Source organism: Gekko japonicus, unplaced genomic scaffold (assembly GCF_001447785.1).
Source record: "Gekko japonicus isolate JY-2015 unplaced genomic scaffold, Gekko_japonicus_V1.1 scaffold963, whole genome shotgun sequence".
Lineage (NCBI taxonomy): Eukaryota > Metazoa > Chordata > Lepidosauria > Squamata > Gekkonidae > Gekko > Gekko japonicus.
Window position 1 is genome coordinate 627,114 of NW_015172583.1, and position 25,024 is coordinate 652,137.

The 25,024-nt window shown below is 46.6% G+C and overlaps 1 protein-coding gene across 1 annotated transcript in view; it reads left to right on the forward strand.

Annotated features, from left to right (window-relative positions):
* Window positions 1-25,024, forward strand: part of NCKAP1L (NCK associated protein 1 like) — a 129,765-nt gene that overhangs the window by 57,606 nt on the left and 47,135 nt on the right. The window contains exons 19-26 of the mRNA XM_015421475.1: window positions 536-675; window positions 5,345-5,476; window positions 10,896-11,114; window positions 14,236-14,366; window positions 15,539-15,636; window positions 17,454-17,547; window positions 19,231-19,313; window positions 20,195-20,275. Coding sequence (XP_015276961.1) covers window positions 536-675; window positions 5,345-5,476; window positions 10,896-11,114; window positions 14,236-14,366; window positions 15,539-15,636; window positions 17,454-17,547; window positions 19,231-19,313; window positions 20,195-20,275 — 978 coding nt within the window. The remainder of the gene's footprint in view (window positions 1-535; window positions 676-5,344; window positions 5,477-10,895; window positions 11,115-14,235; window positions 14,367-15,538; window positions 15,637-17,453; window positions 17,548-19,230; window positions 19,314-20,194; window positions 20,276-25,024) is intronic.

Here is a 25,024-nt window from a genome sequence, read left to right on the forward strand (position 1 = left end):
CTGCAGAAGAAGGCAGTGGGAGAAACCACCTCTGCTTCTCACTTGCCTTGGAAGCCCCTTGCTGGGGTTGGCGTAAGTGAGCTGACCTTGACGGCATTTTACACACAAATACAGGAAAAAGCGAAGCTCAGGTTGCATGGGATAGCCCTATCTCATTAGATCTTGGAAGCTAGACAGGGTCGGTTCTCGGGAGGGAGACCTCCAAGGAAGGCTCTGCAGAGGAAGGCCATGGCCAATGACCTCTGCTTCTCCCTTGCCTCGGAAGCCTCTTGCTGGGGTCGCCACAAGTCGGCTGTGACTCAATGGCACTTTGCATACACACACACACAAGCAAAATGTTCTCGCCCTACTTTGGTATATTAGATGCCCCAGAAGATATGGGCAGTGGTGGTGGTTGGTTTCGCCAGCCCACTGCTTGCGCTTTTGCAGGTGAAGTAGGTCCCCTGGAATGCTTCTTCCCCGCTGCCGTTGTCCTTTGGAACACAGCCTGTTGCACTGGCCTGTCACAAACCCTTTCATCGTTGATCTCCACCAGCTCTTGCCCAAGCATTGTGCCGCCACCATCAGCAAGGCCCGGAACAAGCGAGCCCGCAAAGCAGCATCCAAGAAGGGAGAGGTGGAGAGGGACAAGCCAGGTGCAGAGAGCCACCGAAAGGATCGCAGCCTGGTCACCAAGTAAGGCCGCCGGAGTATATCTTGGCTCAGATGATTTATGATTTGATGTCCTCATAGCCTGCTTTTCCTCCCCCATGAGAACTCAAAGTGGCTTACAACTATCTCCCCTTCCTCATTTCCTCACAACAACTCTATGAGGTAGATTAGGCTGAGTGTGTGACTGGCCCAAGGTCACCCAGCAAACTGCTGTGGCAGAATGAAGATTCAAACGTGGGTCCCCCAGATTCTTATGTTGTGTGACTGAGTTCTTTTCTATTGCTTTCACTGCACGGTCATCTACCTTTCTAGACCAGTTTCTGCGTTATGGCACGCCATGCCTTAGACAGATCTGTTTGGTTGCTTTTTTGATACCTTGTGCTATCATTGAATTGCCTTCTGCATTTTGTAACCCATCTTGATTTTAAGCAGGAAAGGTGGGCTAGAAGTGAAGTAAAATAAATGAAGTCTCTCTAAGCAATACACCAGGGGTTCCCAACCTTTTTGAGCCTTATGGGCACCTTTGGAATTTTGGTACAGATGCAGCCACAAAATGGCCGCCACAGGAGGCAAAGTCAACCACACAAAGAAAGCCCAAGCGCAGGGAAGAGAGGGGTCATTTAAAATGTACACTGGTGTTAGCCAAATGAGGCGTGTTGCCTGGCGTGCCAACGCCCAATGATGAACACAGCCAGTGAGATCCCAGAAGCAGACAGAACTTTGTTACAATAAAGGGGACTTCGGCAATACTGGGAAAGAGGAGTGAGAGAGAATAAAACCAACACTGTAGTGGCAGCTGCCGCTTAAACATTATTTTAATCTGCAGTCAATCAGATCTCCAGTGGCCAATAAGAACCACTGCTCCAACGCAAGGGCTCCAACAAGCCCCACCCACTTTCTAAAAACAGTTAGTGCCTGGAAAGGTGTTGGTGGGTGCCAACTGGAGATGCACCACGTTACAGACACCTGCACTACACCATGCAGGTTCTCTCAACCCTAGTATGACAACATAACATCCTTTGTAATAATAATGCAATACTATCTTTTTTCTTACGTTTCAACGATTTTTTCCCCAATGTCTTTGCAGACAGAGTAAGACAGAGTAGGGACAACAATGAAAAAAGCAGAAGACATTTAACGACGATTGTAGTGCTACATGAAGTAAGGGTGGGAACAGGGAGAATGGATCATTCTGCCAGCCCCTTTTCCTGCACTGGCCGATAAGCTCAAGAACATTGGTTTGCCACCACTGAAGTGCAAGAGGGATACCAGAGAGTATAGTCCCCTTTGGGTGGTGGCAGATGTTGACTGTCTGGGCATTTGGGGATTTTGAGCCAAAGGGAGTGGGTGCCACCTTAAAGTTGTTGCTCATGGTCAGTACTTGGGTGGGAGACCTCCAAGGAATACCAGAGTCGTGATGCAGAGGCAGGCAATGACAAACATCTCTGGACTCCCCTGACCTGGGAAACCCTATGGGGCTGCCATAAGTCAGCTGTGACTTGACGGGGGTGGGTGGGAAATCCTTAAAAAATCCTACCGTAATACTTGAAGGTCTACTGCAGTCTGGACAATGCCAGCTGTGAGAGTCCTGGCTATTCAGGGTCTGGGAGTGACAATCGAGTGCTGAGGTCCTGTGTGACTGAACACACCCATGTGTTGGTCACAGGGGTCATTTCGTAGAAAAAGAGGTGCAGGAGCTCATTAGCATAACGCATTAGCATAACTTATTTGCATATGCCACACCCCTGACATGACCGGAAGTGTGTCAGAAGGCAACGCCCACCGCTCAGGCTCCACTGGACTGTTTTGGATTGCTAGCTATTGGGGGGGGGGGAAAACACAGAGGAGGGAGAGCTTGTATCTGAATAAAACTTGGTCCTAAAGGTGCCACTGGACTGTTTTGGACCGGGGGGCTGGGCTCTGCAACTTACCTGGCTGCTTCTTGCTCTGACTGAGGGCTGCTGGGAGCAGGAGGCAGGGCTTGTTGCATGTGCCCGCCCCCTGGGCTCTTTACTGCCGGAGCTCCGCTCCTGTGCAATCCTGCAGGAAATGACCCCTGATTGGTCGGCTTTTCAGCCAGCGTTGTGAGACAAATCCTCAGCAAAATGGCTCCCACACTACAGCTATGCCATCTAAGAGGGTATTTTGTCTCCTGAAACAAAAAAATACGTACCTACTCAGCCTGTCCATATGTATGCATGGAAAGATGCTGTGCCTCGGCATAATTCTTTATTACCCAGTTTTCCGTGGGTGGGGAGGCACCATGGTATAGTCTGACCTTGTAAGTTCTCGGAAGCTAGGCAGGGTCGGTACTTGGAAGAAGAGACACCACCGGGGAGGACTCTGCAGAGGAAGGCAGTGGGAGAAACCACCTCTGCTTCTCACTTGCCTTGGAAGCCCCTTGCTGGGGTTGGCGTAAGTGAGCTGACCTTGACGGCACTTTACACACAAATACAGGAAAAAGCGAAGCTCAGGTTGCATGGGATAGCCCTATCTCATTAGATCTTGGAAGCTAGACAGGGTCGGTTCTCGGGAGGGAGACCTCCAAGGAAGGCTCTGCAGAGGAAGGCCATGGCCAATGACCTCTGCTTCTCCCTTGCCTCGGAAGCCTCTTGCTGGGGTCGCCACAAGTCGGCTGTGACTCAATGGCACTTTGCATACACACACACACAAGCAAAATGTTCTCGCCCTACTTTGGTATATTAGATGCCCCAGAAGATATGGGCAGTGGTGGCGGTTGGTTTCGCCAGTCCACTGCCTGCGCTCTTGCAGATGAAGTAGGTACCCTGGAATGCTTCTCCCCCGCTGCCGTTGTCCTTTGGAACACAGCCTGTCGCACTGGCCCGTCACAAACCCTTTCATCGTTAATCTCCACCAGCTCTTGCCCAAGCATTGTGCCGCCACCATCAGCAAGGCCCGGAACAAGCGAGCCCGCAAAGCAGCATCCAAGAAGGGAGAGGTGGAGAGGGACAAGCCAGGTGCAGAGAGCCACCGAAAGGATCGCAGCCTGGTCACCAAGTAAGGCCGCCGGAGTATATCTTGGCTCAGATGATTTATGATTTGATGTCCTCATAGCCTGCTTTTCCTCCCCCATGAGAACTCAAAGTGGCTTACAACTATCTCCCCTTCCTCATTTCCTCACAACAACTCTATGAGGTAGATTAGGCTGAGTGTGTGACTGGCCCAAGGTCACCCAGCAAACTGCTGTGGCAGAACGAAGATTCAAACGTGGGTCCCCCAGATTCTTATGTCGTGTGACTGAGTTGTTTTCTGTTGCTTTCACTGCATGGTCATCTACCTTTGTAGACCAGTTTGTGCATTATGGTATGCCATGCCTTAGACAGATCTGTTTGGTTGCTTTTTCGATACCTTGTGCTATCATTGAATTGCCTTCTGTATTTTGTAACCCATCTTGATTTTAAGCAGGAAAGGTGGGCTAGAAGTGAAGTAAAATAAATGAAGTCTCCCTAAGCAATACACCCAGGGGTTCCCAACCTTTTTGAGCCTATGGGCACCTTTGGAATTTTGGTACAGATGCAGCCACACAATGGCCGCCACAGGAGGCGAAGTCAACCACACAAAGAAGGCCCAAGCGCAGGGAAGAGAGGGGTCATTTAAAATGTACACTGGTGTTAGCCAAATGAGGCCTGGGGTGCCAACGCCCAATGATGGAACACAACCAGTGAGATTCCAGAAGCAGACAGAACTTTGTTACAATAAAGGGGACTTCGGCAATACTGGGAAAGAGGAGTGAGAGAGAATAAAACCAACACTGTAGTGGCAGCTGCCGCTTAAACATTATTTTAATCTGCAGTCAATCAGATCTCCAGTGGCCAATAAGAAGCACCGATTGGCAAGGGCTCCAACAAGCCCCACCCACTTTCTAAAAACAGTTAGTGCCTGGAAAGGTGTTGGTGGGTGCCAGCTGGAGATGCATCACCTTACAGACACCTGCACTACACTATGCTGGTTCTCTCAACCCTAATATAACAACATAACATCCTTTGTAATAATAATGCAATACTATCTTTTTTCTTACGTTTCAAGGATTTTTTCTCCCAATGTCTTTGCAGACAGAGTAGAGACAACAATGAAAAAAGCAGAACACATTTAACGACGATTGTAGTGCTACATGAACAGAGGGTATTAATGCCATAGGGTTGCCAGTCTCCAGGTGGTGGCTGGAGTTGTGCCGGAATAACAACTGGTTTTCAGGTTACAGAGATCAATTCCCATGGATGGCTGTTTTGGAAGTAGGGTGGTCAACAGTTGTCTCCAGACAACCAAGATCGGTTCCCTTGGAGAAAATGGCTGCTTTGGAGGGTGGGATTGTATGGCATTATACCCCACTGAGGTCCCTCCCCTCCCCAAACTTCATTTCCTCCACCTCCACCCCCCCAAATCTCCAGGTATTTCCTAATCCAGAGCTGGCAACCCTATTTGGAAGGTGGACTCTATGGCATTATACCCCACTGAGGTCCCTCCCCAAACCCTGCCCTCTTCAGTCTCCACCCCCAAAATCTCCAGGTATTTCCTAATCCAGAGCTGGCAACCCTAACAGAGAATCCCAGTGCTCCTCTGGATTTAACAGGCTTTTCCTTGGTCTGCTCTGCCTGCAATGCTGCCCGTTACCTCGTCACACTCAGCAATTGCTGTCAGCGGCTTCCTGACCAACAACCTTTTCTTTCCCCAGTCTGGATAAACTGCACCTGATGCTGACGGAGCTTTGCTGGACCCTGAACTACGTGCCCAGTTTCCTCGTCTTCGAGCACACAGTGACCCCAGCGGAATACCTCAGCAGCCAGCTGGAGATGCGCCTCAACAGGTACATGGATTGTCATGCTTTTGTGATATAGCCTTACAACAAGGTTTTTTTAAAAAAATGAGCTGGAACTAACTCTAGGCCAACCGATACCATGGTTTCTCTACTTGCAAATACAGCACGTATGTACCCAACATAAGATAGCTCCTTACAAAACCGCACACTGATTTAGCATTCATCTTAAAGTTGTTTGAACCTCATGGTCATGGCTTGGTCTCAGCCATATATCAATTACTACTTAAAGATACATCTTCCAAACCTCTGGCTTTCCAGTTGTCCTGGCAAAAGGACTGAGACTCAACTAAATGATGAGATCTGATCTACACTCTGGAATTCATTGGCTATTAAGTCCCCCATTGCCTCAATGGAACTCCAAACACTCAAAATCATGACTTGATGCTACCTCACCCCACAAATGATATCACATATGTGCCCTAACAAATCTCCTTTTTGTTGGAAAGGCTGCCAGCAGTTGGGTACGTTCGCCCACTGCTGGTGGCAATGTGACAAAATCAAAACGTTCTGGGGATTGGTCCTACACCACATCAACACCATAACTGGTTTTTCAGTCCCATTCAAACCTGAAACCCTATTCCTACACTATTGGCCCAAGACTATAAACTTACATCACTCTAAATCAACCACTGATGCCATGCTCTTTGCAACAAAAATTGCCATTGCATCCTATTGGCCTGAAGCTAATCGTCCAAATCTGAAATTATGGTTTAGAATGTTATGGGATCAATACCTCATGGACAACATTACTAACAAATTGAATCTGTCTCAACTAAAACCTGTTAATTCTAACTTTGACAGCAAGTGGTCTCCGATACTTGATTTCTTATCACAAAATGAATTCATATCCCCTGACCGGGCACGCTTGCAGCAGTGGTTATGAAATCCGAACCATTTGGCCTTGCACTGATATCTTTCGCTTGATCTTCTTGGATAATCAAAAGACCATCCGCTATACAGTATGCATCTCTCTTTTCATTTTTAAGCATCAGACACCAAACGCATATAAATGATTTAATTCATATTGATCTAGAAGTTTATAAGGATTTTTGATAGTACTTGTTAATCTTGCTTTCTGTACTATAATACCTATTGAAAGCTACTACAGAGCTGCGGTGGCTCAAGTGGTTAAGACGCTGAACTGCAGGCTCTGGAAGGTCGGTAGTTCAGCAGTTCGAGACCTGAGTGTGCCGCATGATGGAGTGAGCTCCCGTCTCTAGTTCCAGCTCCTGCCATCCTAGCAGTTCGAAAGCAAGAAATTGCAAGTAGATAAATAGGTACCACTTCGGTGGGAAGGTAACAGCGTTCCGCGCGCCTTGGTGTTTAGTCATGCCGGCCACATGACCACGGAAACGTCTTCGGACAGCGCTGGCTCTTTGGCTTTGAAACAGAGATGAGCACCGCAACCCTAGAGTCAGATTTGACTGGCTTTCAAGCAAGGAAACCTTTACCTTTACTTACAGAGCATTACTATGCAGTTAACTGTTTTATCATTGCCCTGTTTACATTTCTCAAACTCTTTTGTTTACATGCATACACTACTTACAGTTACGTAGCCTTGCTTTTCAAACTTAATAAATAACAATTACAATTAAAAAAAAGAGAAGGTCCTTCAGGTACCCTGGTCCCAAGCCATGTAGGGCTTTAAAGATCAAAACTAGCAACCTTGAATTGGTTTCAGGGGTGGATCAGTAACTAGTGTAATTGATGTAATATCTGGGTTAGTTATCTGGGGTGGGCAAGAAGAACTGTGTATAGGAGAGAGAGGATGGAACATAGCAGCAGCCAACAGTTCACTCCCACCTTTGTTAGTTTAGGTACTCGTGAGCAGTGTTCCCGCTAAGCTGAGTTGGTGTGAGCTAGCTCACAGTTTTTTAGCCTCTGGTGTAAAGTATGTTTTTAATGTTGTATTGATTGTTTTAGATGAGTTGTTTTATTGTATGTTGCTGTACGCCGCCCTGAGCCGCTTCGGTGGGAGGGCGGGATAAAAATCAAATAAATAAATAAATAAATAAATTTTTGTCTCAGCTCAGGAAGGAGGGCTCCAGAGCAAAGTAATTAATGCAGTAGCCAAATTGCTCGCTCAGAACTTTAATGCCAATAGCTCACAAAGTAGAATATTTGCTCACAGGACACCACAGCTTAGGGGGAGCATTGCGTCGTGAGTCTTACTTAATGTGTTAAAGGGCAGGCAGTTACCACCTGCTGGCATTACCACCCGTCCTGTTTTCTCCTGATCCTTGTAACGGCTGCCCAAATGCTTCTGTCCCATCGATGACATCTTTTCCGGGTATTCAAAAACCTCAGATCTGAGCTATTTCTCTCTTATTTTGCCACGTTTGTAAAGGCCTCTGTTCTCATGTAGCAACAGGTTTGGAAAGGTCAAGGATCCAAGAGCTGAAAGTTGCAAGATCTGTGCAAATCGATTTTTTTATGCATTAAATCGTCTCGAAGAGGATCTGAGCCCTGCTTTAAGGGCAGGCTAAATTGCAAAGCACTTCACCAGCCTGAAGTGCTTCGGCTTTTATTCTCATCAGCTCAATTCTCGGACGCCTAAATGTCAGGAGAGATTAATTTCCAGGGCAGGCAGTTGTATTCGGTGGCTTGCTGGGCTCCTTTCATCTTTATATTTCTGCTATCCTGTGTCTGTTTAGGAAAATACCAAAGATGTTGGAAGGGACCGGCACAAAAGCAGGGTCATGAGATCGTATTTCAGAATCCAAAGGAGGGCATCTGCCTAGGGGCCAAACTTGACCTGACTATGTTATTTGCCCTGTTGGGGGGCTGCGTGCGGTACTTGGGAAATTAGTTTCCAGCGGCTGAGAGAGTGAGAAGAATAAGAGTTGGGTCGGGGTAGAGTCGACAGCTCCAGGTTGGGAAATACCTGGAGATTTTGGGGGTGGAGCCTGGCGAGGGCGGGGTCTGGTGAGGGGAGGGGCCTCAGCATGGCACAATGCCATGGAGTCCACCCTCCAAAGCAGCCATTGTCTCCAGGGGAGCTGATCTCTGTCATCTGGAGATCAGTTGTAAAAGCTGGATATCTCCAGGCTCCAACTGGAGGCTGGCAGCCCTGGTCAAGGGCAACTCCATGAAAAAAGTCACATCTATTAGGGTTTTCTGTCAAATGGGAAAGTCACATTTAGTATGGTTTTCTGCTAAACGGGAATGTTTAGCCTGGAGAAAATTGCTTCCTGACCCCAAAGTGGCGATCAGCATTTCCCTGGGCATGTAAGAAAGGGCCACGAGAACTAAGCACTGATGCAGCCCTTCCTGCCCTCCCTCTCATAATCTGCCTAAGTCCACAGAATCAGCAGTTTTCTCCGATGGCCGCAGTTTGCCTTGTTAGCTGATATGGCCTCAATCTTTTCGGCCAAACTCTGCTCCTTTCGGTAGCCATCTTCCATATTCTGGCCTTCACACTTTCCCAAAAGACAGGAAGTTCCAGGGGCGGCTTTTTTGTGGGGTCAGATTCCTAGTGAAAAAAGAGCACTAGAGCCGGGTTCCCCAACGTGGTGCCCAGAGGCACCATGGAGCCTGCTAGGATTTCACAGCACCCACCAAGTGTTTCAAAAACTGGGCGGAGCCATTAGAAGGCCGGTTCTTATTGGCTCCCTTCATTCAAATGAAAAGGTTGCAAAGTGGCGAAGGAAGTATTACATTTGGCTCCATGTCCTGCAGCAGCTGCTGCAGTATTTGGCTCTGACTCCTCTGGCAGCCAATTTGGGGTGGCGCTCTCCACTTCGTCTCTAAATTCTGTCAGTGCCCACAGGCGCAAAAAGGTTGGGGACCCCCGTACTAGAGCTTTATGATGTTTTCACAATGCTTACAAATATACAAGGTGAATGAACAAGGGAGAGCAGAAATTCAGCCGGGGCTCATTTTATAAAGCTGAGTTAGTTCCTGGAAAGCGGCAGTATGCAGACCTTCAGCCAGCTGCAAAACTCAGACTTTTTTCTCCTTTGCGGACTGCAGAATTGGGTCCCCCCCCCTTCCCCTTCCCTCCCCTGAATCCACATGGTCAGTGGTGGAGCCAGGGTGGTGTAGTGGTTAGATAGATCAGAGGTCCCCGATGTTTCTGAGCCTGTTGGCACTTCTGGAATCCTGACACTGGTGCAAACCAATGCTCCCTCTAAGCTGTGGAGTCTTGTGAGCAAAAATTCTACTTTGTGAGCTACTGGCAATAAAGTTGTGAGTGAGCGATTTGGCTACTGCATAAGTCAGTTTGCTCTGGAGCCATCCTTCCTGAGCTAAGACAAAAATGTGTGAGCTGGAGGCTAGAAAACTGTGAGCTAGCTCACATTAACTCAGCTTAGAGGGAACACTGGTGCAAACACAACATGGCTGCCATCAGAGGTTGAGCCACATGAACACACAGAGAAAGTCAAAGTGCAGGAGACAAGAGGAGTTATACACTTGGAAAGAAGAGTGAGAGAGAGAATAGAACCAAGTGCTGCCACCAAAACTATGCTTTTTAATGTGCGCAGCCAATCAGATCTCTAGGGATCAATCGGAAGCTATACTGGGCAGGAACCCCACCTGGCCCCACCCACTTTGTAAAAAAACTCGGTGGACACCGGGAACACTGTCTTTGGGCACCATGTTGGGGACCCCTGAGATAGACTGACTATGATCTGGGAGACCCAGGTTCAAATCCCCACTCTGCAGTGGAAGCTTACTGGGCGACCTTGGGCCAGTCACTTTCTCTCTCTCTCAGCCTAAGAAGAGGAGGAGGAGAGGAGATTGCATTTATACCCCACCCTTCACTACCCAAAGGAGTCTCAGAGCGGCTTACAGTCTCCTTTACCCTCCCCTCCCCTCCCCACAACAGGCACCCTGTGAGGTAGGTGGGGCTGAGGGAGCTCTTTCGAGGACTGCCCTTGAGAGAACAGCTCTGAGAGACTTGTGATTGACCCAAGGTCGCACCAGCAGCTGCACGTGGAGGAGCGGGGAATCAAACCCGGTTCTCCCAGATTAAAGTATGCACTCTTAACCACCACAGCGAACTGGCTCTAACCTACCTCCCAAGGTTGTTGTGAGGATAAAACAAAGGTGAGAAGAACAATGTAAGATGCTTTGGGAAGAAAGGTAGGGCATACATGATGCAAATAAATAAATAATAAATAGATAACTCAGGCAGGTTACTGATCTCTGCCCTTAACCTGTAGGTTGGTGTGACCTACATCCCCAGCTCTGAACCATCAACAGTCCATCAGGGCTTACTGGGAAATTACTGTTAAGTGATGCAGCGAAACACTGTTGGGGAACTGGGTTTTTCTTTGGGGGTGGTGGAATGGGGATATGCCAGTAGGTACATATGCTGAATTGGGAAATTGATAGGAGCTGCGGGTTTGGATGTATACTTTTTTTGGTCGGAGTCCCTCCAACATCTGGTTCCTTTCTCCTCCAGGGCCCTGGTGCGTCTGGCGCAGGCGAGCCCAGGCTCCACAGAGTTAGCACGCCCCTCCGAAGTGTTGGCAGGTGTACAGGCATATGCAACATTCCTGGTCTCCCTGATGCATCGTGTGGGGCTGGACACCGGGCGCCTGCTCCGCAACGTGCTTCTGCAGCAGACCCAGCCCCTGGATGCTGCCGGCGAACAGACCCTCACCACGCTCTATACGAATTGGTACGTGGCAGGTCACAGTTGATAGTCGAGGGGGAAATGGGAGGATTTGTAGCAGGGGTTCCCAACATGGTGCCCGTGGGAGCCAGGGCGCCCACCAGCACCTTTCCTGATGTCCATCGAGTGTCTGTAGAAAGTTGGCGGGGCTTTTGCCCAGCAAGGCTTCTGATTGGCCACTGGAGATTTGATTGGCTGTGCAGATTTTTTAAAAAAATATTGCATTGGGCAGCCGCTGCCACCACAGCATAGAGATCTTCGTGGTGTGACTGAAGGTAAGCTGCAGCAGCCATTTTGTGGCTGGCTTCACCTCCTCCAGCAGCCATTATGTGACTGTGCCCACCATGCTGAGTCAGACTTCCAAAGGTGCCCACAGGCTCAAAAACGTTGGGGACCCCTGGTTTATAGGGACAGTTTCCAGTGACAATGGGTAGGACGTACATGGCCCTCAGGTTCCGTTCCCACAATCTCTGCTAAACACTAAAGTTCAGCCCTGCAATATTTACGGCATTAGAGACTTCCTCCAAGTAAGTGCAGAGTGTTTTCCCCCAGGCAAGGAGCAATTACAGACCTTAGTTACAGGTGAGTAGCCATGTTGGTTGGCAGAAGAACAAGATCTGAGTCCAGTAGTAACTTCAACCTGTTTGCAAAACCTGAGCAAGGCTGTTAATGACTGGATGTTTGGGAGTTCATTCATTCACAGGGCCACCATTATTCGGAAGTGACTTTGAGGGCACTTCACACACTCATCTGCGCACACACCCACAGAAAGAGAGAGAGAGTAACTTAAGGACCAGCAATATTCCCAGGGTATAAATCTTTGAGAGTCAAAACTCTGTTAGATCTGACGAAGGGAGCTTTGACTCTAGAGAGCTCATCCCCTGGAAATCTTGTTTGTCTTTAAGATTCTATTGGACTCAAATCTCGCAGGCCTACAACTGGAATCATAGGAAGCAGAGGCTAGAGTTTTGTGGCATAAACATCTCTTTAAAAACACAAAACCATTGTACACGTAAGTCATCAGAGAGAAATGCAGGTCTGCAAGTCAGTAGCCGTTCACAGCATCCTTCTGGGCCCAAGTTCTTCTGGGAAGTCTTTTGTCTTGTTGTCACCTCCTCTTCCCTCCCTTGCCCCAGTCCCTTCTGATTTTTCTATGACCTGTCTTAGAAGTAGCGTGGGATTCTGGGGCCGTGCTCAGTGTTCCCTCTAAGCTGAGTTAGTGTGAGCTAGCTCACAGTTTTTTAGCCTCCGGCTCACACGTTTTTGTCTTAGCTCAGGAAGGATGGCTCCGGAGCCAACTAACTTATGCAGTAGCCAAATCACACGCTCACAACTTTAATGCCAGGAGCTCACCAAGCAGAATTTTTGCCCACAAGACTCCACAGCTTAGAGGGAGCATTAGTCGTGCTCCTGAAATTCGGAAGCAGTTGTGCTGTGTCTTCTAAAGAAGGGGAAGACAGGAAGAATGGGTTTAAATTAAGGGCGGGAAGGTACCGGCTGGATATGAGGAGAAACTTTTCTACAGCAAGAGTAGTTCAGCAGTGGAATCGGCTGCCTAGGGAGGTGGTGAGCTCCCCCTCACTGGCAGTCTTGAAGCAGCGGCTGGACGAACACTCATCAGGGATGCTCTAGGCCAGTGATGGTAAGCCTTTTAGAGACCGAGTGCCCAGGCTGCAACCCAAAGTGCCAACATGGCAATTTAACCTGAATATTGAGGTTTTAGTTTAGAAAAAACAACTCATAAATTAACATAAAATGATCCAAACAAAGTAAGGAAAGCAATCCCAAATGCTTTCATTTACTTAAAATTATTTGGCAGAGAATTCCACACTTTAAAGACGGTCTGGGACCGGCTGGGGCGATGGCACGCGTGCCCACTGAGAGGCCTCTGAGTGCCGCCTCTGGCACGCGTGCCATAGGTTTGCCACCACTGATCTAGGCCAAGGGTAGCCAAACTTGCTTAATGCAAGAGCCACATAGAATACCACCATTATACCACCACCGTCAAGGTATCTTAGAGGATGCATCGACGAGGCCCAAGGAAGAACCTGGAAACTGTAGAAGATCCGATAAGCCGTCGCCATTGGACATGTACACCGTGGGAGTACCATCTGGAACTGTGGTGATACCATCTTGGACTTAGGATATTAGTAATGGATTGAGTACTGTGGTTTTAGTGTTTGGATGTTTTTACTATGTTTTTATATGTTTTACTTATGGCATGGCTAATGACCTTGCCCCTGTTAGCCACCCTGAGCCCACTGGGGAGGGCAGGATACAAATGTGAAAAATATATAAATAAATAAAATAAACATCAGATGTTTGAGAGCCACAAGACATGAACAAATATTATACCTTTTACTGGGAAATATGCAAATTTGTTTTTTATTAACATTAAATGATACTTTATTTATAAATAAATAAAATAAACATCAGATGTTTGAGAGCCACAAGACATGAACAAATATTATACCTTTTACTGGGAAATATGCAAATATGCTTTTTATTAACATTAAACGAGACTGCCAAAAATAATAACAAAAGCGGTAAAAGCAGATGTTGATAATGATATTTATTTGTCCAATGACTTCCCCGACTGCCCTGCTGGGAGCCACACAATATGTGTGAAAGAGCCACATGTGGCTCCTGAGCCACAGTTTGGCCACCCCTGCTCTAGGCTGATCCTGTATTGAGTGGGGGGTTTGGACTAGATGGCCTGTATGGCCCCTTTCAACTCTGTGGTTCTGAACGAAGGAAAAAAGCAAGCGGAAGTCCTTGAATGGCAGGATTCTGCACCCACTATAATGCAGTCCTGTGATGGGGAGCCAGTGTGGTGCAGTAGTTAAGAGTACAGGGCTAGCATCTGGGGGACCTCGGTTTGAATTCCCTCTCATGCCACGGAAGCTGCTGGGGCCTTGGGCCGGTCACACTCTCTCAACCTAACCTACCTCACAGGGTTGTTGCGAGGATAAAATGGAGGGGTGGAGAATGGTGTAAGTCCCTTTGGGTCCCCATTGGAGAGACAGGTGGGGGTACACATGATCTAGATAAATTTTTAAAAATGTGGACAAGAGTAGGCTGGAAATGTTCAGGGCAGCATATATTTGATCCTATTCTGTCTCCCCAGGTATTTGGAGTCACTTCTACGCCAGGCAAGCATGGGCACCATTGTCTTTTCACCTGGCATGTGTGCTTTTGTCAATTTGCCCAAAGAGGGAGAGCCGACCTTCAGTGCTGAAGAGTATTCTGACGTCTCCGGTAGGTGCTGGTTTTCCCCCAGTCATCGCACCAAGTCATCAAGCCAATGAGTAGATACAGGGCTTTTTTGTAGAAAAAGCCCAGCAGGAACTCATTAGCATAATAGGCCACACCCAAGAGCAGGAACTCATTAGCATATTAGGCCACACCCTGACAGCACATTGCATTAGCATATTAGGCCACACCCCCGTGTTACCAGAAGTGTGGTCATCCAGCCACACGCACCTTTTGCTTCTTATTCTGTTTACCTTGTTTGTTGTCAAAACCCAGAGCTTTTTTTGTAGCAGGAACTCCTTTGCATGTTAGGCCACACACCCCTAATGTAGCCAATCCTAATGAGTTTCTGCTCTTGGGTGTGGCCTATTATGCTAACGAGTTCCTGCTGGGCGTGGCCAACTCAGGAGCCAGCCGGAACTCTGTTCCTGTGCGTTCCTGCCCAAAAATAGCCCTGAGTAGATCTATTCCCCCAAGAGGCTCTTGGGCTTTGCTGTCCCATGGAAGGGTGTGGAATCCAAGCGGGCTGAAATGAATTCTGAGTTCCTTTCCTGCTGCCTGCCAAGTGTTTTGAGAAAGTGGGCAGCGTCATGTGGGCTTTTGCCCAGAAGGTCTTCTGATGGGCCATTGGAGATTTGATTGGCTATGCAGAGTTTCAAAAGCGTTGTTATGGCAGCAGCTGCCGCCATAAGCACAAAGATCTTTGCTGTATGACTGAAGGAAAGCTGCGGCAGCCATTTTGTGGCTGGCTCCACCTCCTGCGGTCGCCATTCTGTGGCAGCCATTTTGTGGCTGTGCTCACCATCCTGTGTCAGAATTCCAAAGTATCTGCAGGCTCAAAACGTTTGGGGACCCCTGCTTTAAAAGGAAAAGAAATTATGTATGGGTCTGGGTCAGTCAGAACTCTGAGGGTTTGTTTTCAGTCAGTCAGAGCAGAGAGCCCAAGTACTTCTGCTGGAGGCAGAGAAATGCGGCCCAGATCAAAGGATGGTTTATGCCTTTCTGTTCACTCAGTGATCCAAGATTTCTGCTTCCGTAATCAAAGGGAAGAGCCAGCACTTGACCTCTGCTAGGAAAAACGATTGATTGAGGCATTGTTCACTCAGCAGCTCCCAACACAGCGGGATCTTACAGTACCATAAAGAGGGCTAACTGATGGCTTCTTGTCCCCCGTGCAGAGATGCGAGCCTTAGCTGAACTCCTCGGGCCCTATGGGATGAAGTTCCTCAGCGATAACCTCATGTGGCATATTACCTCACAAATGGTGGAGCTGAAGGTAAAAAGAGTTGCTTTCTGGTGGATCATTCCAGGCAAGTGGCTCCCACGCTCCTGGATTTCCACAAACTAGGCAAAACTGAACTATTCAGGAGGACTTTTCTGCACAGGTAATAGGGTTGCGCTGCACAAAGTGGTTTTAGCAACTTGTCTGGATAAATGATTAAGGGCCGTGGTCTACACTGCTGTGCATAGCTTATGGTAAGTACTGCAGGGGTCTTTTTGTAGAAAAAGCCCAGCAGGAACTCATTAGCATAATAGGCCACACCCAACAGCAAAAACTCATTAGCATATTAGGCCATACCCCTGATAGCACAGCTCATTAGCACATTAGGCCGCACCCCCATGTTACCAGAAGTGTGGTTATCCAGCCAGCCACACCCACCTTTTGCTTCTTATTCTGTTTACTTTGTTGTCAAAACACAGGGCTTTTTTGTAGCAGGAACTCCTTTGCATGTTAGGCCACACACCCCTAATGTAGCCAATCCTAATGAGTTTTTGCTGTTGGGTGTGGCCTATTATGCTAATGAGTTCCTGCTGGGTGTGGCCAACTTGGGAGCCAGCCAGAACTCCGTTCCTGTGCGTTCCTGCCCAAAAATAGCCCTAAGTAGGATCCTATTTATGTAATTTGTGTACGACTTAAGGTGTCACGTGAGTGCTTCGGTTCTTTCTGGTGGTTCCGGACTTCTAAAATCCCAGTGCACTGGTTGTTGAATGTCCCATTTTTTGTGTTTGTACTGGCTCACTATGTGTAATCCACTTTGAGCCCCTGTGAAAAAGGTGAACTATAAATAACATAAATAAATGAACGCGAGCAGAACAGGGCATGGGTGAGAATAAAAATTGTGGACCTTTTGGTCCTTCCTGAGTCTAATGAGGTCGATGGGCAAATAGATTGGGGACGGACACATGGAAATCCTTCTTTACTCAATGAGTAATTAAATTGTGGAGACCGCTGCCAGTCGATGTAGCGATGGCCATGAGCAGAGACAGCCTTAAAAATGGGATTCAACAGATTCATAGAGGACAGAGCTATCAGCAGCTACTACTAGCTATTGTGTCTCATGGGAACCTCCTTATGCAGGGGTAGTAAACCTCTAACTTTTTTTTGGAGGGGGGCGTCAAATCCCAGCTAATTTATGACAACCCCTGGTGGGGTTTTCAAGGCAAGTGAGAAATTCAGCGGTGGTTTGCCATTGCCTGCCTCTGTGCAGTAACTCTGGACTTACTTGGTGGTCTCTCACTCAAATACTGACCAAGGATGGGGTTTTTTAAACTTAATTTTCATTCAGTTTAGGGCCAAACAGGGGGCTCCTTACAGCTGTTTTAGGTCAGGAAAACGACATGGAGTGATGGTGGCTTAAACCCCCAATCCCTGCATAAAAAAGGTAAAGGTTCCCTTGCTCGAAAGCCAGTCGAATCCGACTCTATGGTTGTGGTGCTCATCTCCGTTTCAAAGCCGAAGAGCCAGCGCTGTCCGAAGACGTTTCCGTGGTCATGCGGCCAGCATGACTAGACACCAAGGCGCACGGAACGCTGTTACCTTCCCACTGAAGTGGTACCTATTTATCTACTTGCAGTTTCTTGCTTGCATACTGTCGTCCTAACCCAAATCAGGACCCAGCATGTTTGAAGAATTAACTTCAGATGATCACTGGGAGCTCTGAACATGGAGCTCCCATGACGTGTCTGGTAAGATCCTTAAAACTTGCTGTAGGTTGACAAATCGTCGCTGGTGTTGACCGTCCTGTCGGGACCCCATCTATATGCTAAATTCTCACAGTTTCTATGTATTATAGTTACATTTCCCTCTTCTAGAAACTGGTGACTGAGAATATGGATGTCCTCGTCCAGATCCGCTCTAACTTCTACCAGGCGGAGCAGATGGCAATGCTCCTGCCCCGTCTCACAGGTAAGTACAGTTATCCTATAGAGCACCGTTGTGTGGAGTAGAGATGTGAAGGCCCGTTTTTTTCCTGAAGCCTTTTTGTTTTTTTCCGAAAGATTGGAAAAATTGAAAAAAGAAAAAAAAATTGATTATGGAATGTTTTATTTTAACATGATGAATAAAATATTTTAAGACAAGGTGTTCAAATATTTTCCAAATCATTTCTAATATATATATATATGGTATCAGATTGATCTAATTTCTGTGCACTGAGGACAAGCAAGTCCTAGGTTAAAACTGAACCCTCCAATGCAAGAACAAGATGCATTTCTTCCTTTAGGAGGTGCGATTGTCAGAGGAAAATAAAAACGTTTCAGTTTTGTTTTTGCATGTGGGTGGGTATTCTGTTTGAAATAATTATTTGGATACACTATGTTTTTAATATGCTAGTTGTGATAATTTCATGCCAAGTAAAAATGTCCATAGTCATATTTTATGTTCCTAAAGTAACAGAATGACTTTCAATCTAGAAAAGACAAAAGAAATGCTAATGTAGCATTTTTCAATTTTTCCGAAAATTTCCGTTCCCCCCCCCAAAAAAAAAACGGGAATTTTTTTTTTACATCTCTAGTGTGGAGTTCTCTGCTGCGGATACCACCAAGCAGCCATTGGCGGTGATTAATTTGGGGCGAGTGGTTTTACACATCTGAAGCAACAACTGGAGAAAGGAAAACTGTTGTTGCTGGAGAACAACAAAGAATTGTTAAGCTGTTGTAGATTTTCCGGGCTGTATGGCCGTGGTCTTGGCACCACTGAGGATGCCAGTCACAGCTGCTGGCGAAACGTCAGGTCCTACAATGCCAAGACCGTGGCCGTACAGCCCGGAAAATCTACAACAACTAATGAACTCTGGTCGTGAAAGCTTTCGGCAACATATAGTTGTTAAGCTGTTGCAGATACACAAGAAAGGACTGCAGGTTGGCATACGTTCATTAAACTGCTGGAACAGGCCGTGCCATAAAAGTCTCCCCACAGAATGAAACGGCTCACAAAGATGCGTTGGTAAAGCGATGGGAACTGTAGATTGTACTCCTGTTACCTGTCTGTTGCTGTTGAGTATGCTCCTACTAGGTAATTTCTGCATCGCTGAACAGGTCATGTTTAAATGCTTATGCTTTGTTTCAGCTCTATTTCAGATTCCTGCTTGTTTTCAGATTTCCGCAATCCAAACCTTATTGCACTTTAAGGAATGTCCCATCAAATGCTCCCTCTAAGCTGTGGAGTCTTGTGAGCAAAAATTCTACTTTGTGACCTACTGGCATTAAAGCTGTGAGCGAGCAGTTTGGCTGCTGCATAAATTAATTTGCCCTGGAGCCATCCTTCCTGAGCTAAGACAAAAATGTGTGAGCCGGAGGTTAAAAAACTGTGAGCTAGCTCACACTAACTCAGCTTAGAGGGAACACTGGTTGATAGTATTTGACTTGCCCAGTGCAATCCGTCCTTGAGTCTCAGCGAGAAAGCTGAACAATAAATAGCACAAACGAAATCAAAGTACAACCACATTAAATATCATAAGTTGATGTTTCTCAAAAGTTTGTTTACACCCATTCGGGTTCTACCCCCCCCTTCCAAATGACTTCAAATTCTGTTGAACCAATTTAGTGGTGCTTAAAAGATTAAAACACACCAACCCTTTCTTCTCTTCAGCTGTAGAAAATGTGTTGAAGAGGATGACCATCATTGGGGAGATTCTCTGGTTCCGGTCTTTGGCCCAGGAGGGCCTTCAAGATGTGAGTGGTTGCACATTTTGTGCATGCCTGCAGAGTCACACTTCCACAGAGATCAGATGCACTCCATTCTGCAGCTTTGTGGTGCTGGATTGCAGGTGATAGGTGCAGATTAACAGAGAGGTTGACACTGAACTGCAGGCTGTGGAAGGTCAGTAGTTCAGCAGTTCAAGACCCGGGTGCCGCAAGACGGAGTGAGCTCCCGTCTCTAGTTCCAGCTCCTGCCAACCTAGCAGTTCGAAAGCAAGACATTGCAAGTAGATAAATAGGTACCACTTTGGTGGGAAGGTAACAGCGTTCCGTGCGGCTTGGTGTTTAGTCATGCCGGCCACATGACCACGGAAACGTCTTTGGACAGTGCTGGCTCTTCGGCTTTGAAACGGAGATGAGCACCGCAACCCTAGAGTTGGATTCGACTGGCTTTCGAGCAAGGGAACCTTTACCTTTACCTTTTACTGACACTTCCTGGACAGGAGATAGGGTTTACAGGCCCCCCCAGGCCATCAGATGGGGATGGGGTTAGAGTGGCCAGATCCAGGTTGGGAAACACCTGGAGATTTGGCCACAGAGCCTTGGGAGGACAGGGACCTAAGTGGGGTACAATGCCTTAGAGTCCATCCCTCCAAAGCCTCCATTTTCTTCAGGGGAACTGACCTCTCTAGTCTGAAGATGAGCTATAATTCCAGGGGATCCCCAGGTCCCACCTGGAGGCTGGCATCTCTAGCAGGAGACTTCTTGAGAATCTGTGTGTGAGTTCCGTGGCAGAAAGGAAGTATATAAATGTAATAAAATGGAGACCATGGAATGGGCAGGTTATATAGCATTAAAGCAAAAAGATCACGCCATTGCTTTCTGATGTATGTCTTATGTTGTGACTTCTGTAGGTCTTCACCAATCACTGCCCTTTCCTGATGGACCCCATTGAATGCCTGAAGGAATTTGTTACCCCTGATATGGATATAAAGGTAAATTTCAATTAATCTTTGCTGTTATGAAAAATGGCGGGAAAACAGTTTAGAACTTCTCAGGTTTCTTAGTTCTCTTGATTTCTCTGTAATCAGAAACAAATGCAGCAGCTGAGAACAGGTTTTCGAAACCTGACCATACCCAGTTAAGGTTCATGTTGGATGGAGTTGCTTTATTATAATGGGGTATTTATTGTACAATACGCTTCACTCTGACATTCTGGAATTTATACTAATGTGTAAAAACATCTGAAGAATTATGTGTCCAGTTGTGTGTGTGTGCGTGTGTGTGTTTTGCCTTCTGGTGAATGATTCCCTCATATTGCTAGTTCAAATTTCATATTCTTCTGTTATCCATTCTTTCAGTACTATACCATTTTTCTGCTTTAGTTCAAAACCCTAGGTATGTATTTGTGAACATATGGTTGGGGTAAAAAGTGCAGTGCATCATGGGGCTTGTAGTCTTAAAATTTCATTATGTTTATGAAATTAAGACTACAAACCCTGTGATGCATTACACTTCTTAATACAAAGTGGTATTCTGGTATGTATTCTTGTGTGTATGTGTATTTATATATGTAAAGCACTTGCTGTGTTTCATACATTTTTATAGTCTGAGACCACATTAGCAAAATTATTATTGATTATATTTCACTAGCAATTGCATTGCTTCATAAATTTGCTAATCTTGAAGCTGCACAAGCAATTGTTCTGAGCATCTTTTCCATTTTCATGGGGTATGTCATTTAAACTTACATAAGCACTTTCTTCTTTTTAATTTGCTTCACATTTGATTTTTCTGAGATTTCATGAGGTTATAGCAGCTGGTTCAGCATGAAAGCATTACAGCATTGAATTAATGCAGCTAGTTCATCACAAAGAGTTAAAAATTGTTGTAAGAAACCAGATGCTGCAAGAATACATAACGCTTACTGTTGCAATTATGACTGCTGTGGAAACTTCCTAGTTCAGGTGGCATGTATGGGAAAATTTGTTTGATAGCATGATGGGAATTCTTTTGCATGGTAGCCAGAGTCCCTTTTTTCCTGAACTTTAACAGCACCTACTATCTCGCATCGTAGCATTCCAGAAACACATTTCTAGTGTAGTGAAGTGGAAGCAGTATTTTTTTGTGTTTTTTTGGTATTTTTCGTGTGTGTGCACCTGGAAGTCATGGTGACCTCTGTTGACTGACCCCTACTGGGGGCCTGGAGGATATTCAGAGAGGTGGCTGAATAAAGCCTGCCCCCGCCTCCCGACTTCTGGTATTCTAAGGAGGTCTCCCATCCAAGTACTAACCACAGTCGACCCTGCGTAGTTTCTGAGATCTGATGAGATCAGGCTTGCCTGAGCTATCCAGGTCAGAGCATGAGCAGTATTTTTAAGAGACAAAATAAAAGTAAGGGGGGGTTGTAAATTACAAAACAATCCTAAACAGGGTTACACGTTTTTAAGCTGATTGATCTCATTGTACTTAGAAGGGTGTAGCTCTGTTTAAGACGGCACTGTTTGTGGCTCATTTGAAAACTCCTGTGTTCTGCAGCATGCTTCTTTGGCAGAGTCTCAGACAGTAGCATCAGGAAGTACCTCTGCTGAGACCTTGGAGACTGGCTGTAAGTTGTGCAGATGATATTTGAGTGAGAGGATTAGTCACCATTATGGGGGTCAGTTCCACATAATGGATGGTGAATGGTACATATCAAGGCTTTCTCTGCATGATGTGCATGTGTTCGTGCTGTGTACGTCAATGCCAGTTTAAGAACCACTGATGTCAGTGGCTCCAAGAACACCAAGAGATCTGTAGGTGGAATGTCAGCAAACTGAACAACCACATCGGTTTAAGGACAGATGGATTTCCCAATTGCAAGTTACCATCCACATACAAAAGGATATGTGGACTGGAAGGCTATGAGCTGGATATGGTCATTGTTGGCTATATAGGCAGAGATGGTGGCTGCAGGAACAGCCTTCACTGTAGGGATGTAGGAAACATGCCCTTTAAAACTTCTTTTTGTTTTCACATGTTGTCACTGCAAATCATTTGTTCAGCTCATTTTCTTCACTGATCTCGATTTTCTGCTGTTTTTAAATGCCATTTCTACTATGTTGCATCATAGATCTCATGTCTGATTGGGCCCACAGTGCGTGGATAAAAAGTATGCACACTGGGCCATATATGGGAGATGTTTCTGTAAAACCGAGGGAGTCCCCAGGTTGCCAGAAAAGAACTAAAAAAAACATAGGAGGGGGTGGCTCTAAAACGCCCATAAGTTATAACTGATGTTTGTGACTGCACAGATGTCACCCTCAGAAATCAATAAAACATTATGGATTGCCTAGCAACTCAAGATGCCACAGGGAGAAAGTTAAAACCACCACCACCACTACCAAGAAGTAAGAAAAGTCATCCAGCTAGGTGGTTTGGGGGGAGGGGGAGGAAATGGGGTGATTTTGCGGGTAGAGGAGGGAGTTGAAAACGGGGTTTGTGTGTGTGGGGGGGGAATAAGAATGGGAGGAAATGGGTATCAGTAGGGAAGGGGCCACAGCACAGTGGCAAAACATCTGCTTGGCATGCAGAAGGCTCCAGGTTCAATCCCTGGCATCTCAAGTTAAAAGGATCGGGTGGCAGGTGATGTGAAATGCTTCTTCCCAGCACCCCAGAGAGTCACTGCCAGTCTCAGTGGATTATGTTGACCTTGATGGACCAAGGGGTCTGACATAGTATAAGGCCGTTTTGTGTGTGTGTGTAAGAAAGAGATGGGATTTCCCTTCCCCTGTGCGTTCTTGCAAAAATGGGATTGTTGTTACACACCCTTTGTGTACTGAAAAGTACATTAAAACTCTGTACATTGAATGGGGAAAATTGATACGGGGAAACAAGCTGGGTCACCAAAATAAAGACTTTTAGGTTAAGATTCACACAAATGGGGGGGGGGGCCCAAAAAGGGCAAACAGGGACTTGCCAGCTGAAACACTGGGGGGTCATGAAATTTACCAGCATCCCTACTTGACAGACAGACCAGATGTCCTACTTTCCCATCCAGTACAGGTGCTGTTGTGGCTCAGGTAAGTCAAAAACGGGGCAGCCTGCCCCCTTTTACAAGAACTCTCTTACAAACCGTAATGCTGTCTGAGTCCCGTGTGTGTATGCGTGTGTGTGTGTGTATATATAAGAGAGAGAGAGAGAGAGCCCGTGACATCCTCTTCCCTCAACAGCACCAACAACAAAGAAAAAAGGTATTTTTAAAAAACAGTGCAGAATTGCAGCTCTCCTAATTAAAATGTAATTGTGTTAACCTGGAACGAATGGATATGGGGCAGCGCTGCTTGTCTTGGAGCAGCTGTGTGACTGCAATTTCATGGTGCAGCATTTTAAGCTTTAGGTGAGTCTTTCTCAGAAGCTGTATACAAGAAGAGAAGAAGAGAAGAGATTGGATTTATACCCCGCCCTTCACTTGGAGTCTCAGAGCGGCTTACAAACTCCTTCCCCTTCCCCTCCCCACAACAGACACCCTGTGAGGTGGGTGGGGCTGAGAGACTGCCTTTCCATCTCTGCATGCAGAGACATAGAATCCTCCACCCTCAGAGGGCACCTGGTACCTCCCTGTTGGAATTGCAAGTTGCTTACACTTCAGCCATTACAGAGTTAAATGTTGTTTGTTAGCAAACAGGATGTTACGTTACATAATGTATTAAATGGCGGGAAAGTTTGTGGGAGTTGTTTACCCTAATGAAGTGACCTGTAACCTTTGTATTGGTCAACTAACATCTTGTTTGTAGAAATGCTTTGATCTAGCATTAATGCATTCACAAGTTTATGGCCCTTTGTGTGAACCAAAAGAGGTAGTTCTCTTCTAGAAGCCAAGACAGATAGAAAGATGTCGCTGTTAGCATATATTACTGAGAGTAACTGCAAGTATGTAACCTTTTATTTTATTTCTTTTATCCAAAGTACCATACCCACGTTTTATTTTGTTTTTATAGTAAGGATATTTTTCTTTTACTAAGTGTGGCTCTTGTGTTTGCAATACAACCATCGGCCCTGAATTAAGAATCCCAACACCCTGCCCTACCCACACTGTGGCAAACCTGCGACTCTGTCCCATTTCGATTCTTTCCACGCCGCTAAGGAATCGGGGGTGCCTTTGCGCTCATCTCCCACGGTGCTGATTATCCTGTGACACACCGTGACTTATCCAGCTCCGCTCCGGTTGATGTTGTCGTGGCAATGACACCGTGTCCTTGAAAATTTCTGGAGTATTTTTGAGCTCCGCGTGATATGCAAACCCTGCAACAGAGAGGAGACAGTTATGGGGAAATCTGAGCTTGGGGGTCAAAAGTTCTGCCGTCTAGCCAGAAAGAGCCATCTGAGAAAGATGGGGAGCTGAGGACAGCAGTTGCCCTTCTCCTACTTGATTTTTTGTGGTATGCTTTGTTTCCAGCAGCTGCAGAGTGTAAGCGTAGGTAAGGCATTCGGCCATGCACTGTCAGCCACAACCCCCCCCCCTTTATATAAGAACAAAAGAAGAGCCCAGTTGGATCAGAGGAATAGTCCAGCATCCTGTCTCACACAGTGGCCAAACAATTCCTCTGGAGGGCCAACAACAGTGCATAGAGGCCATAGGCGTAATCTTCGTGGGGGCGGCGGGGCTTCAACCCCCACCGAAATTTTCAGGAAGGTGCTCAGCCTCCCCCAGGAGCCACCCTTGCTCCTAGCACAGCAATGCCTCTGGCCCAGCCCCAGCCCCC